The sequence below is a fragment of the Pelodiscus sinensis genome, chromosome 2, assembly GCF_049634645.1.
Source record: "Pelodiscus sinensis isolate JC-2024 chromosome 2, ASM4963464v1, whole genome shotgun sequence".
NCBI classification, from domain to species: Eukaryota; Metazoa; Chordata; order Testudines; family Trionychidae; genus Pelodiscus; species Pelodiscus sinensis.
In genome coordinates, this window is record NC_134712.1 from 3,230,361 (window position 1) to 3,246,306 (window position 15,946).

The window sequence follows — 15,946 nt, forward strand, 5'->3', positions numbered from 1 at the left end:
CAGAACCCACATACTCATGCACACGCTCACAGAGCCAGCTGTGTCTAGTGAACAGAAGCTGGGGAGACTACGCAAAGAAAGATTCCTTGGTAAGGGGTCGTTTCTGCACCAGCTCTTTCACCTAGCTTTTAAGACATCACCATAGGATGGTGGCCATCGTGTTGCCGCTATGGCCGTTGGGTTTGCAAAACCGATCCCCTGAGCACCAAGGGATTTTAAGTGCACATTTGGGGGTTCAACGCCAAGTAATTCTGTAGCCTGTGCTCTGCCGTAGATCCTAAGAGCTGGGCCTTCAGAGCTAGGAATGGATCTAGTTCCAGACCCCCTCTCAAGAGCACCCAGGGGACCATGTCACTGCTGCTGCAGAAGCACTGAGCATGATGTACCCAGTAGCCTGTTGGGACACGTAAACATGAATAGCAGGCTGGGATACTGGCAAGGGGTCAGCCACAGCAGGCATTGTCCTTAAGCATGTTTTCCCCCCTTTGTTTCTGCTGTCTGGAAAGACAGATTAGGGTCCGGCCAAAGCAGGAATTGTCCTTTCTGATGCATAAATATGCTCTTTCCCTTCGCTTTTGCAGCCTAAAAAGAAACAGGCAGCTGCTCTTCTTTGTTGTTTACCTACCCTCACTGGCGCTGTATAAATATTTCAGGGTTACTTTTCTTGTAATCTCTAATCTGCTGATTCGGAAGGTTTGGAGCATAGAAAAGTGTTCATTTAATTAGAAATTCTGTAAATAATAATTAGGGGCCAGTATAATAATATTCATCACCTGCTTATTAACTCCCATACAATGAATATTAACATACCAAATAAGGTTTTAGGGAAATAGTGAGAGATGTGTGAATTAACATACTAGAATAGATAAAAGGGTGTAATTGGTGCCAAATTGTTGCCACTTGGAACAATGTGTTGGGCATCCCAGGTTAACGTGTGTGGACAATAAAACGGTTCTGTTTACCCCATCCACTCCTAGGTCACCTGTTTCTTTTCTAATATAGCCCACTAAGAACATTCCATTTTCAAATTCATAGGCTTTTTAATCATTGAAAGTTGAGCAGCCACATACAAATCAGAACCACCAGCGTTAGAAAGACACACAATGCATGTCACACAAACCCAGTGCTGTAAACCGACGCAGCTGGCGATACAAATACCACATGTAGTCACAGACACATTGCTTTAAATAAGTCAGTCTCTGGCTCAGAGGCCTCAGTTATGGCAGCAAAAATAAGACATTTAAAAATCCCTACGGTTTCTGAGCTTGAAGCTAGGATTTCTAGTTACACCCAAAATGGCGTCTCCCCATTAAGTTTATCGCATGGTGGCTGGGAAGTTTACCCAGGGTACTGCAGTAGATGGATCCGATTCAGTACGGCAGTTCCTGCTTGACAGTGGTCAGGCCCTGCTGCTTCAGAGGAAGGTGCAACAAGTCCCTTAGGGTGTGTCTACACAGCAGGGCTTACCTCGAAATAAGCGATGCAAATTGAGTATCTTATTTCAAAATAGCTTATTTCGAAACTGGGAGCACATTTCAAAATAGAGCACTCTTCCGACGTCCTACTCCTCGTACAATGAAAGTTACAGGAGTCGGAGTAAGAAGTAAGAAGTAGGGGTTCCCCTGATCCTGCACCCCCATAGCAGCAAGAACAGACTCCGCCAGCCGGTAGAATAGAGGGGTTTTATTGCCTCTCCAGGATACAGCACAGCATAGACGTGATGTGTTTCCAGGAGTCTGGGCCAGGATACCTCAGACCCCTCGAGATGGGGTCCCTAGGCCCCTGGATTCCAGCCCTCTCCTTAGACTGGCTCCTCCATGATTCCAGCCTAAGACTGCCCCTGCCCCCAGCACACACTTCCTTTGGTCAGCCTCTTCCCTTAACTGGTAGAACTGGTTTTAGCCACTGCCCGGGGGCGGTAAGGCGCCCATTACAGACAGCTGCCAGTGGGGGTCACCCACAGCCCAAGCATAGCAACCAGCAAGGAACTTACAGGACACCACATCCCCCCCCCCCCCCCCCCGATAGTATTCAGACATTATTTTGAAATAACTGCCTGCTGTGTAGATGTGGAAATAAACTAGCGTTATCACCTAGCTCTTTTTAAGGACTATATCAGAGTTTAAAAAAAAAAAAAAAAAAAAGCTAGATAGTTTCATGGAGGTTATCATAGCCAGGTGATAAAATGGTGTCCTTGGCCTCTGTTTGTCAGAGGCTGGAGAGAGATGGCAGGAGACAAATCGCTTGATCATTGTCTTCGGTCCACCCTCTCTGGGGCACCTGGTGCTGGCCACTGTCAGCAGACAGGATACTGGGCTAGATGGACCTTTGGTCTGACCCAGTCTGGCCGTTCTTATGTTCTTAGCAGCTAACGTGTGTCACAGAAAATCTCAGCCGGAGAGAAACACAGGATTTTTGTAAAAATAAAATAGAACCAACAGCTTGGCACATTAGCATTGCGCTGCGTGAAACAAAAGAGATCCCAGTCCAAGGAAGCTAACGAGAAGACAGACTGGGCACCGACTAGGGGGCATACGTGTTCGGTGCATTCCATTCGACTCTTGCTACGAATTATCCGTGACTTTAAAAAAAAGGGAGACAGACACACCATCTATGACTGGTACAAAAATACAATCCCATCTCTGAGGGGTGTTTTATACCTCCCAGCAGAAATCTAACATTCACAAAGACTGGACAGCTCAACAGTCTCCACAGAAAGGAGACTGAAAACAAATCGCGTGCCTTGTGTTGTTCTGATTGTTCCAGCACTGACAGGACCCACACCATGCAGAACACTGGCAGCACAGAACTGGGGCGATGGATCTAGTGCGCATTGCTAATACCAGGGCAAATACTAGTTGTTTAATAATTTGGAGAAGTTATTTGCTTGGAATGTTAATCTCACACAGAAGCAACAGCTGGAGGCCCTAAGGTTGTTAGGGAACCGGTTTTTGGCTAGTGGAAAAGGAGGACAATGACTATGTGGCTACATCTTTCTCTGTCATACAGAGATGCAGAGTATGTCCTGGCCTGCTGAACAGCTGACAGCGATGTATCCATTGCAGTAACTCACCCAGCCCCAATTCAGCACAGTATTTAAGTCTGAAGGGGGGGAGGGGACAAGCCAGTATTACCTGTGCACCTAATTCTCAGTCACAGCAATAGGTTTGGGTGCACAGGTCAAACCCAACCCCCTACAACTGCACACCGCTCTCAGTGACTTGGGTCTGGACTGCGCTCTCGAAGCACGGGAGTGGCACATCTCTGGAGAGCAGGTGGCGGCTTCCAATCGGAGTCAGGCGGTCTAGTTAATCCATTTGCCTTAGTCACAATACTGACAACTTGAGGGCTTTGTATTACCAATGCGAAACGTTCATTCCACATTCACAAAGGGTCACAGTTAGTCCTGCCGGGAGGGCAGGAGACTGGACTAGGATCACTCATGGTCCCCTCCCGTCCTACGATTCTATGAGCTGGAGCAAAAGGAGAGCTGAGCTGCTCGAGGGTTATGCTACCCAGACTGTAACATCTGCACTAGAAAGGACAACCGAGTGCACATGTGTAGCTGTGTCTGGAAAAAAAAAAAGTCATTGGAGTCACGCTCCCGCTGTGAGCATGGAAAGTCAGGCAGCACGCCAGCTTCCGGGCGCTGTCTCACCCTGTGCACTAAACGAAGCAGGATGCAAGCATGTGCCTCAGACCCTGACCACGATGCTTGTGCAGGAGGGGGCACAGTTAAGGTTGTGTGTTCAGTTTGACCACAGACATTCCCTGACTCTTCAGCACTTCACTCCGCAACCTTAACATCCCTTGAGCGTTCGGAGCAAATACGCTCCTCGTTTCTCCCCCCCCCTTCCCCCACCAGCCCCTGAGCTCTCTGCATGCACCTGGGGGCTGACAGCAGGCAGCTCACTGGCACAGAAATCCTCAGCCATCTCGCCGCCTGCCCTTTTGCGGATGAAGTTCAGAAACTCCCCTCCCCGGCAGGAGTCTACACATTTCTGCTTTGCGTATTAAGTGGTGAGCAGCTTGGCTACGCTGGCAGCCCCATGCCCAGAATTTGTACACGGTAGAGCGAGGAGATGGTACAGAACTCCTACCACGCACAGACGGATTCCGAGAGAAGGCTGTCTTGGTACTACAGTATGAGGCAAGAAAAAAAAAAATCAGTCCCTCCCCAAAGTGTTCCGCGGGGGATTTTGTACACGTAAACTCAGATAGGGAGTTGGCTGGTTACCAGCAACGGGAGCGCTACACCCGTCAGCCTGGTCTGGCAGGAAAGGGCCTGCTCCCAGGACCAGTTCTCCCTCTCTAGAGCAACAATCGCAACGACACCAGCGTAGCTCCCAGTGCCACGGAACCGCTGCGCTCTCCCCGGTTCCCACGCGGTGCCAGGAGTTAACAGGAATGAGCCGCCCCCAGCCAGGCCGAGGGCTCAGTACATGGACTCGTTGTCACCCACGGTGGCGAAGGGAAGGCTGTGAGCGCTGCTCTTGCTGCGCTTGCTCTTCTTGCTCCAGGCCAGTAGGGTGCTGGCGCCCTTGCTGTTCATGAGGCTCTTGCGGCTGTTCTCCTTGTTGTTCTTTGGCAGCCCGCCCCCCGTGGACATGGCCAGGGACTTCCTGTCCGCCTGCCAGAAAGAGAATTCAAAGAAGGGCGTTAAGGCAGAGCCCCAAGAGGGGAGGAACAGAAACGCACATGCAGTTTCCACGCGGGTAAGTGCCGCTCACACACGGGCAGTGAGAACGCTGAACGCACCCAGAGACGGACACTGAGTGTTGTGCAAACACTACGTCCATCCCCCGTGTTCCAGGGGGTCTGGGCTAGTTCCCCCACACACACACTGAATGGGGAGGGCACATGCACGGAGTCCGATTCTGATCTCCCCCCATTTACACCCTGGGGTGCTCCCACGCACGCAAGAGCAGAATCGGGGCCAGAGCGTTTGAAGGGCTTGCCAAAGCAGCTTGGAGACCGAGCTGAGATCAAAGGGCTCCCGGCTTGCAGCCCAGAGCTCAGGCGTCTAGCTGGTGCTGCCGACTCTCCACTTGACTTTAAGGATGCGGTTTTCCCCACACCTGGGATCATCCATGTCCCGCTCAGAGTCCTGGGAATGCTCTTGGCTTTATAATCCCTGCTCTCCAGCCACCAACACCTCTGAGCAGCAGGGCCTCAATGCTGAGCAATCCAAGCACCTGGCCACTAGTTCACGAGCCGCAGGGCAGGGCAGCTGAACATGGGAGGGCAGCGACCCTTTCCCATCCCCCAACAGCTGCCACCCCCCCATCCTCCCGACTGCTAGCCTCAGGAGCAGATGAGCAGGATTAAGCTGCATCTTCCACAGCACGGCGGGAAGTCTCCAGGCCAGCCTGTGGAGCCCGCAGTAGCAGGAGAATAAACCCCAACATGTTGCTGAAAGTCAAACTTCAGGGCCTGATGTGCTGAAGCGTGAAGCCAACGGGGAGCTGAGCGCTAGGGGTGATCAAACCCTGACTCAGCGGAGAGTGAAGTTACAGCTCCCAGGAAGGTCCCTCTGCACTCCAGCAGGGCCACTGACGCCTGGTCGACACAAAGCAGCTCGTGTTAATGCAGTTACGTCAGCGTACACAATGCAGCCATGGAAGGGGATGCCTAGGCCTAGTGGGAGATCAGCGCTGTGGCAATCCATCCCCCAGGGGGCCATTTAGCAGGTCTTTACTAGACCCGCACAATTGACTGCTGATAGCTCTCGACTCTACCAGAATGAGATGCCTAAGAGATGTTGCTGGGGGAGTTTGTCCCATTTACTCCACCTCAGGTATGTCAACACCAGCTACGGCATTCACATAGACTCTCCCCGCACCGGGCTGTGGGAGACGGAGCAGTCAGTGCTTAGTCCTGGTCTCCTGCTCCCTAGGCCAGATATTCACGTAGCTGGAATTGCGTGAATGACGTTGTCATTGCCAGGTAGCGTGGACCTGCCCTCAACGCCCACCCACCTCATAACGTCCATGAAAGGCAGAGGGCTTATCTCAGCACAGCTGGGGCGATGCAGACACGGTCTTACTGGCTCTCCACTCCCAGAGGAGCTGCTGCCTGGGCTGCCTGCACCCAGGATCCCACCTCAGACAGCCAAGCAGCCCAGGCCAGTGCCCACTCATGGCAGTGAGGAGGGGGGCAGAGACAGGGCTCAGCCCCTCCCCTCCTGTGGCCCTTCTTCACCACTGGGCAGATTTGAACCCAGGACCTCCGGAGCTTAGTGCAGGGATCTCTACAGCTTGAGCTATAAAGTCAGCTGGCTCCTGGCTCAGGCTGTCGAGCTCCCTTGCTCTGGTCTCTCGCTGTGCGCGGTCTAAGTGCCACTCCACGGGACAGTGACACACTCTAGGTGCGTGGTTGCATAAGCACTCCTGGGGAGGACGTGAGCCGCTGCCAAGAGCGGGGTGGGGTCAACAGCCTCCATGTTAATTACTGCCGGGGCTGTAACGGGACCTAATCCAGGTTGGCTTAAAATGTGCAGTGTCGACATGCCCTTGTGGCAGATCCCGTTGGTGACCCATGCATCCTCGCTGCCAGCCTCCACTCCCCGAAGCAGTAGCCTGAGACACACAGCAGCACCCCGCTCGGGTTGACCTCAGCAGGGGTCTCGCTGCCGGCCCTAGCTCTGCCGATCCACAGGGGCTCGTGAGGGCTCAGATAAAGCAGGAAGGTGAATTACAACGTTCTGCCCGTCGGAACTCCGCAGGGTTACCACGCCAACGTCCACACCCGCTTCTCCGACGCTCCGCAGCAGCTGCACCACCTCGGCGTGCTTGGCCCATCTGCAGTCCTCGCCGTTCACTGAAGCGATGTAGTCGCCTTCCTTTAGCCCAGCTTTCTGCAAGAGAGCACAGAGGTGCATGCGGCCACGCGGAGCCTGGGATCTCTCAGCAGCACGACAGCTCCCCAGACGCACACGGTCAGAGCCTCGGCATCTCCCTCCCCAGAGGTCGTTCCAGCCCAACCCTAGAGTACCGAAGGAGTCCCCCAGGGTGCAGAACGGAGATCCACAGGCATCGCAGGGGCTGCTGCAAGATCTGGGCTCGGTCTGGCCCAGCAACGCACGGACACAGCTGAGTAGTTCCCAGCTACTTCAGCGGGCAGCCGAGGCACGTGCCCAAGGGTCTGACTCGCCTGGGGCCACAGAGCCCAATCCAGCACTCAATGAGGCCAATGGGACGACGCCCCTTGGCTACAACGGGCACCAGGTGAGACCAGGAGCGAGTACGCAGGACATCAGACCAGTAACGATCCAGTAGAGACAGGCACGTCTCTGGTACCTGTTTGTGGGGGACCCCCTATGCGGCCCCCAGGAAAGGCTATTCCTTTGAGAAGCTCTTCTGCCCACGTGTGACTCCTTATGGCCATTTTCTCCCACAATCTGGGCCATTTTTCCTCACCGCCTGCCAGTCCAAATTCCTTTCACACCCTCCCCCCTGCTCCATCTCCCCCCCTCCACCCTCAACTTCGGCTTCCAGCCATCCCCCACTCAAGTTCTGTGCTTCCCTCCCTGGCCCTTTGTCCAATCCCAGCATCTCCAGCCCCCACCGCAAGCCCCATGTCTCTTGGCCCAGTTTCAGTTTTTCCCATGGCTCCACATGCACGGTCTCTTCTCCTCTCCCACGCTGCTTCTTAGTCATCTGTCTCATCCCCAGCTCCCAGTCTCAGCTGCCAACGTCCCTCCTCCCACCCACCATGCCAGCCTCCAGTCCAAGCATCTTTCCATCCCCATGGCTCCTTGCTCCGGTATCTAACATAGTCCCCAAGAGCCAGTTCTAGTCCTCTCCGCCTGCGATGCAAGCAGCTGCCCTCCTTCCCACGGCTGACACGTTACCCGGGGCGACACTGAGCACAGGTCAGTCTCCTTGCTCTCCGTTCTGGTTTCTGAACCTAATACAGCCCAGAGTAGCCAGCAAATCCAACTGCAGGGAAAGTCCCATGCTTAGTGTGGACAGAATCCTTGGGGAATTCAGCTGTGATTGTCTAGTGACTGCTGAGCATGTGCCAAATGGGATTTTTTCCCCCAAAGACTTGTAACTCAGGCAGATTTGGGAGGATCTCCAGGAGGACGATGAAGACCCACCCCAACACAAAGGCCAACCCCCTGCCAAATGTCAAGGGTCTGCTCCAAAGCACGGAGGCGCTAGAACTTCCCAAAGAAAAAAAAATAGTTTCCAGACGTTGTTTACGTGGGCAAGCCGATGCATTTGTCCTCTGCTTGTTCTCAAACAGCTCAACCACTTTGTCTGAAGAGGGGCGGGCGTGGGGGATTCAACTGGAGATTGTCCCCCAGCATAGGAACGATCAGCCCAGGCGGTTGAAGATGGGGAAGCGGGAAGCAGCTGGAATACAATCTCACTAGGAAATGCCAGGCACCCTGAGTCAGAGGCAGTGCTAATAACCGGCTGCGCACGCGCGCCTCCAGCAAGGTGCGACGGGGACGAGGGACGCGTTTGCTACTTACCGCCGCGCAGCCGCCTGGGATCACGGCAGCAATCAGGACGGGGGAATCCCCTCGGAGCGTGAACCCAAAGCCGTGTTCTCCTCTGACCAGGCGGACTTGCCGTGCAGGGCTCCACTGGTTTTTGGCTGAAAAGACTGACAGCGGGCCCTGGGCACACAGACACACGACGGCATGTTTCAGTGCGGCCGTGAGCTCTGCAGCCCAGCCCTAGTCCCCTGCCTCACAGCGCTCCCGCGGATGTGGAGTCACTGCCCAAGACAGAGCCATGCTTGGTCATTTGTGCTCCGCGGACAATCCGGGTTTGTGCCCACCAAGAATCCACGCTGACTACACGTCAGAGTGACTGCGAACTTGTGGCCGTTCAAAAGGCAAGGAAGGAGTTTCGGATTGGCACTGCTTAACTAAAGGACACTCAACCCATTCCACACCTTTCAACCCGCTTCTTGAGAGGACGGAGGCAAGATCTAACCACCTAGAGCAGCTGCCAGACCCTGGGGCTACGTCTAGATTGCATCCCTTTTTCGTAAAAGGGGTGCAAATTAGACGTATCGCAATCGCTAATGAAGCGGGGATTTAAATCTCCCCCTTCATTAGCATAAAAATGGCTGCCGCTTTTTTCCGGCTTGGAGCTTTGCTGGAAAAAAGCGCCAGTATAGACGCGGATCTTTCGGAAAATAAAGCCTTTTCCAAAAGATCCTTTATCCCTTATTTTAAGAGGGATAAGGGATCTTTCAGAAAAAGCTTTATTTTCCGAAAGATCCGCGTCTAGACTGGCGCTTTTTTCCGGCAAAGCTCCATTTTTATGCTAATGAAGGGGGAGATTTAAATCCCCGCTTCATTAGCGACTGCGATACGTCTAATTTGCACCCCTTTTACAAAAAAGGGATGGGAGTGTTCTCAAATTCTAGGGCATCTGGGGCTAGATTCAGACCTTCAGCCAAAATTAAAAGAAAGCAAAGACACAAATCTACTTCCCCTTGGTGCGTAGAACTGACTTTCAACTCCCTCCCATGGGAACAAAGCAGAGGAGGGGAAGGGGGGCTCTAGGTCAGGATTTTAGCTGGAGAACTGCAATCCAGCTAGGGTGGTTTTCATCTTCCACTGCTTTCTGGAACGCCAGCCCAGGGGGTGCGCACGTGGGTCCGAAGCAGGGCACAGCGACAGCTCTGTGCCCTTACAATCAGATCCTGCTTCCAGTGCAATTAACGGCAGAGCTTCCCTTGACTCTAGCCGGAGTAGGATTGGGCCTTCCTTAAGGGCACCCTGACTCCTCAGCTGTGGCCATCTAGCTACCCAGAGTGCAGATGCCTGTAGTATTCTGCTGCTCTACAGTCCTCTGAAGCTACGTGCCACACACATCCTGGGCACCCTTCACAAACGGCTCCACGAGCAGCTGGCAGTACTATGGGAATGGGGGCAGAGTATTCCCACGGTATTTTTGCCAGCAAGTTAAAGAAGTATGGCTTGGATGGAGGGGTGGATAGAAAGTTGGCTAGATGGCCTGGCTCAGCAGGTAGTGCTCAACAGCTCGATGTCTAGCTGCCAGCTGGTATCAAGCAGAGTGCCCCAAAGGTAGGTCCTGGGGCCGGGCTCAGTAACGAGCTGGATGCAGGGATGGGTTGCACCTGGAGCAAGTTTGCGGATGACACGAAGATAGGGAAGCGGTAGATACGCTGAAGGGCAGGGATCGGGTCCACAGTGATCCAGACATATTGGAGGATTGGTCCAAAAAAAAAAAAAAAAAAATCTGATGAGGTGCAGTGAGGGCACAGGCTACAGGCTGAAGAGCGACTGGCTCAGTAGCAGTTTTGCAGAAAATACCCTGAAGATAACAGGGGACAACAAGCTGGATAGGAGCCAACAGGGCGCCCTTGTTGCCAAGAAGGCTAATGGCGTATTGGGCTGCATTAATAGGAGCATTGCCAGCAGACCGAGGGAAGTGATTGATGTATTTGGCTCTCGTGAGACCACATTTGGAGTATTGCATCCAGTACTGGCCCCCCCCCCCAGCTCCTTTACAGAAAGGACATGGGCAAACAGAGTCCAGCAAACGGCAACGAACACGATGAGCGGACTGGGGCACATGGCTTATGAGGAGAGGCTGAGGGATTTGAACTTGGCTTAGTCTGAGGGGGGATTTGAGAGCAGCCTTCAACTACCTGAAGGGCAGCTCCAAAGAGGCTGGAGAGAGGCTGTTCTCAGTGGTGACAGATGGCAGAACAAGGAGCGATGGTCTCAAGTTGCAGTGGGGGAGGTCTAGGTGGGATATTAGGAAAAACTACTTCCCTAGGAGGGTGGGGAAGCGCTGGGCTGGGTTCCCTAGGGAGGGGGTGGAATCACCATCCCTAGAGGTTTTTAAGGCCTGGCTTGACAAAGGCCTGGCGGGATCCTGCTTTGAGCAGGGGCTTGGACAAGATGATCTCCTTAGGTCGCTTCCGACCCTAATCTCCTAGGATCTGCTATTAGGGATGAAGGGAAGGCAAGCGCGCGAGGTCAATTTCCAGCCGGGTAACAGACAGGCTAGCTCTGATCAGCTCACACTGCAGCGGAGCGGCGGCAGCACGGGTGGTGGGCTGGGCCAGTCGCCCCTATCGCAGCCCCACTCGGGACAATAGGAACTTACCCGTGCCACCCCCCAAGCTGTGTTCTTAGCACGCTGGCTGAAAGCTGGTGAGCACACGTCTACCTGGGCTGGATGTTGCACCTTCAGCTCGCACGAGACGTGACAGGCTGCCTGGAGCAGCACAGTCACATGGCCTTGCACTTGGGGCTGCTCAGGGCCCCACCCACAGAGCCTCGAGAAGATGCTACACGCAGAGGTGCCCCACGGGCTGGGCTCCTAGCAGTTACAGCACTGGGGTGGGTAGGTCCCAGGTGCCAGCCCGTTTCCTCTCGTCGGCGTACGTACCAGTCTATGGAAGATGTCGGTCACCTTCACCTGGGGGAAGTTGGGAGATTTTATCTCTGGTCTCTGATTGGTTTTGGCTAACGAAAAAATAAAATAAAATAAGCACATAAAGATGATGTTCCTTGGTTGCACAAATGAACCAGCAGCTGATGCTTCTGTACAGCTCTACTGGCCAAGCAGACCCAGCTGACCAATACGGTCTCGCTGTTTCTCTAGACTCCCGCGTCTGACTGCATCCATTGGTTCCTTTTTGCCTTATGCTCAGATTGTAAGCTCTTTGGGGCAGGCACCTCTTTGCTCTGCGTTTGTACCATGGGGGCCTGGCCAAAGACTCGATTTCTAGAGTAATATCACCAGGACAGCAGCAGCATAATCAGTAGAAAAGCCCCACTCTGCTCAAGGGGAGGGATAGCTCAGTGGTTTGAGCATTGGCCTGCTAAACCCAGGGTTGTAAATTCAATCCTTGAGGAGGCCCTTTGGGGCAAAAGTTTGTCAGGGATGGTACTTGGTCCTGCTGTGAAGGCAGGGGACTGGACTCAACGACCTTTTAAGGTCCCTTCCAGTTCTAGGAGATAGGCAATCTCCATTCATTTTAATTTAACATGGCAGGCCCAGGCTCCCAGCTGGTGTCAGTCAAGCTCCATTTCAGTCCATGGGGCTGTGCCTGTTTACTGCAGCTGATGGCTTGGCCCACAATGTACCCCACCCCATAACAACGATTCAGGAAATTGCCATGTAACACGTATTAAACTAACCAGCTGATCTGAGTGGTTCTGTGTGATCACTATGTAATCCTGGGCAGACCACTGTTTCCTTGCACTGCAGTTCCTCCCCCCACACCCTGTAAAATACCTCACATAACCACTTAAGGGGTGAGATGTGGGAGAGGGAGGAAATGGAGCTTCGTGTTTATGAAGCGCACCCAACTTCTTGGATTAGCAGTGCCACAAAAATGCCAATTCTACTCTCATCCTACAGGATGGAGGAAAGGGCTGGGTTTCACACCACAGTCTGAGCTGCAGAGGACATTAATAACGACACGAACTCTCCCGACACGGCTCCTCAAGCCCACATGCCTGTTTACTTCCCGAGGGGATAATCAGCATTAAGAGAGAAGGAGCCCGAAGGATCAGAGACCCAGAACAAAGCCCATGGTGCTCCCTCTGCCCTGAACAACACTTACGATGGATGTCCGGGGCATCGCCTGTTTCGAAGAAGTCTTCCTCGTGATCAATTTCCGAGTATCTGCTCAGCGAGCGCTTGTGAGCGAAGGAGAGGACCTCCTGGAGGATGTCCATCTTCCTCAGGATCTTACACAGGCTGTGGATCCTCATGGCTTCCTCGTGCTGCATGATCGCTTTTTTCAGATGAGCCTTGCCTATGAAGTACAAAATCCACAGCTCACCCCTTATTGACACGGGACAGATCATTCATGTTGCAGCACCTGCCCTCCAGCCCACTAGCAGATCAGCAGAAAGCAGACCCAGTACTGTCATTGCTGCTTCTGGCAAGCTAGCTCAATCACAGCTACATCAGCAGGGACTGTACAGGCGGCGATCACAGCTCCCCAGTGCAGCTCAGATCTACCCATGCACAAAATGCTCCTTATCTGAGTGGAGGTAGCACCAATCAGGGACTTGCAAGCCTCACTTCTGTGGCTCACAGGAGTAGCTGTGCTCAGTGGGCCTGGGCACTAACACTGGATTTTCACTTTAGTTCTTTACTGGCATAGGGGTTTCCCCTCTCCCAACACGCCGTGTTATTGCCCAGCCCAGTGGGGGTTTGGTTATAGTTGAGGGTGCATCTAAGATCTTCTATTGCCAAACAAGAATTGGGCTCTTTAGAGGAGGAACTGGGAGGACTTCAGGAGCTTGGACAAGGGGTTTAGATGTTCAGAAGGGAGTTAAGAACCTAGTCTGCCCTTAAACTGTGACTGTACGAATACAGATGCAAAGAATCAGGTTTCCTGTGATTGGTGATAAACCAAAATAGATACAGGTTGAACCTCTCTGGTCCAGCACTCTCAGGACCTGACTGGTGATGAATTTTCCAAACCACGGGAGGTCAATGTTGGCTAGCAGCATTACCAACACCTCCCTTGCTTACTAGGCTCTTTGAAACAAAAAGACAGGACTATGTAGCACTTTAAAGACTAACAAGATAGTTTATTAGGTGATGAGCTTTCCTGGGCCAGACCCACTGAGGAAGCGGGTCTGGCCCAGGAAAGCTCATCACCTAATAAACCATCTTGTTAGTCTTTAAAGTGCTACATAGTCCTGTCTTTTGTTTCAGCTACACCAGACTAACACGGCTAAGTTTCTATCACTATTCTACATGCTGGGCTTTGAGACATTCAGGGCTAAATGAGAGCACAAAACACAGAGCCAGAACTTGGGGCTGTGAACAAGCTTTATGGAACTGTGGAAAATTTGGCCATACCTGTGATAAGTGGACATTCGGCTAGCTAAAATCATGCTGGGCCATGGATATTGCCTGACCAGAGCGTGCCGGATTAGAGAGATTCAACCTGTACTCTTTTGACGACGATTTTAGGATAGCTGCAGTTTAAGCACACAAGATGGGAGCGTACACGCGTGCAAATCCAGAGTAATTCACTGGATTAAGAGAGCAGAACCAGACATACCAGATTCTGTGCCATACGTTTCTCAGAGGTGAATATCTGTGCTGGAGGATCTTAACAAGGTAAGAATCTTTAGGCCTTGTTCTCTGCTAGAAGAAATTCATTTAAGTAAGAATTTTTATTTCCTATCTAACCAGTCAATCTCCATTAAAAATACACACCACTGGCCATGTATTGAGAGCCCCTTTGAAATACTTAGATTCTTGAATACTGGTGGGAACTTAGTTTTGCAAATGCTATGAGGGACATCTTGCTTTTTCCTAGGATGTACAGAAACACACAGAGATGATCTATCTGGATTTGGAGATCAAAGGGTTAGTCAACAGATAATGACAATTAAGAAATACACAAGCCCATGCATGTTCTGAAAGGTTCTCAGATAATTAGGTTGCTTTCTAATTAAATCATTACATTGGGACAGGATGTTCTCTGGGGTGGAGGGAGACTAAGTTATGTTTAAGAACTATAGTCAACTGTCTAAGCAGGCTTTTCTGCCCAGAATATTAATTAGCTGAAGATGGTGTACTGACTGCTGACTACATGCTGTAATAGCGGGTCTAAAAAACAAAAAAAATCAATGGTTTTTAGACTTATTTGTGGACCCCTAAAACATTTTGATCAAAGAACCGGATCCCTTTGGAAGTCTTAAGCACAGTCTGCAGATGCACAGTGGTCCATGAAACACAGGCTGAAAACCACTGGTCTCAATGCATTGACGTTCTAATCCCCTGTGCCACAGAGGAGACAGGAAAGAGGGACCTTTCCGTGGATCTGTTTTACCCTCTGCAGGCTGGAAACATACAGGACCATAAATGATCTGTTGGAGAAAGGGGTAAGCAGTGAGGTAGTAAAGTTTGTGGGTGATACCAAACTGTTTAAGATAGTCAAGACAGAAGCAGACTGTGAGGGACTCCAAGAAGATCTCACCAAACTGAGTGATTGGGCAACAAAATGGCAAAGTATTAATAGGAATGGGCCTGGTATTTACCAGAGCTGGTTTTTACCACCCTGAGAAAACCTAGTTTGTCCCACTTTAAGGCATTTTTTATTTGGACAATTGTTTCATAAATGCATGCTGTATTACACTTGGAATACCTAAAACTACTTGTGGTTACATAAGGAAGCAGACCCTACAATTAAATTTAGGACTGTATGATTAAAAAAAAATAAGACTCCAGTGGGTGTAATAGCAATAGACGTAATTATACTACAGGTTCAACCTCCTAAATCCAGGATTCTCTGGTTTGGCAATATTCATGGTCCAGCAGGTCCACGGATGTTGCTGGACCAGAGAGCCCTGGTACCCGGCAGCGTGAACAAGCTGGTAGGCCCATCCCCAGGGAGTCCTGGCCAGGTGGGACAGCAGCAGGGCAGCCAGCAAGCCCCATCCCATCCCCAGGGATCCCCGGGGGAGTGCAGCAGAAGCGAGGCAGCCAACAAGCCCCGTCTCTGGGGATCCCAAGCCAGGCGGGGGAGAAGCGGGGCTACGGCAGCTGGGGAGCCCTGTCCCCAGGGAGCCCCAGTGGGCCACAGCTCAAGTCCAAGTCCTGCAGGCTGGAGCCCAGTGGCAGTGGGACCAGAGAGGAGATAGCCACAGGGAGGAGGAGTGTCCTGGGAGGCTGGAGGCAGGGGACCTCTCTTGATCTGGCAAATGCCCTTTTTTGGAAGAGGCCCAGTCCCGAGGGTGCCGGACCAGGCAGGTCCAACCTGCAGCAGACATCAGAATATCTATACATTGCGTTTTGGTAGAACTTCCCTGAGGAAAATACAAGTCACAAACCATATTTCAGTTTTCAATATTAAATAAACAAACGTCAAACACGTTTGATTACAAGAAAACAATCACGCAGAGCTGTAGGGCTTCAGCGATCAGAGCATGCCAAGTCGCAGACTAGCTCCATTTGGCTATGCAGCG

General features: G+C 52.0%; 1 protein-coding gene across 4 annotated transcripts in view; it reads right to left on the reverse strand.

Annotated features, from left to right (window-relative positions):
• Positions 1-1,020: 1,020 nt before the first annotated feature.
• RHPN1 (rhophilin Rho GTPase binding protein 1) overlaps positions 1,021-15,946 on the reverse strand; it is a 60,393-nt gene continuing 45,467 nt past the window's right edge. For all 4 annotated transcript variants that reach the window (XM_075920002.1, XM_075920003.1, XM_075920005.1 and 1 more), the window contains 5 exons: positions 12,574-12,768; positions 11,391-11,467; positions 8,483-8,629; positions 6,698-6,856; positions 1,021-4,630 (listed from right to left, as the gene is read on the reverse strand). In XM_075920002.1, coding sequence (XP_075776117.1) covers positions 4,436-4,630; positions 6,698-6,856; positions 8,483-8,629; positions 11,391-11,467; positions 12,574-12,768 — 773 coding nt within the window. In that variant the 3' untranslated portion in view covers positions 1,021-4,435. The remainder of the gene's footprint in view (positions 4,631-6,697; positions 6,857-8,482; positions 8,630-11,390; positions 11,468-12,573; positions 12,769-15,946) is intronic.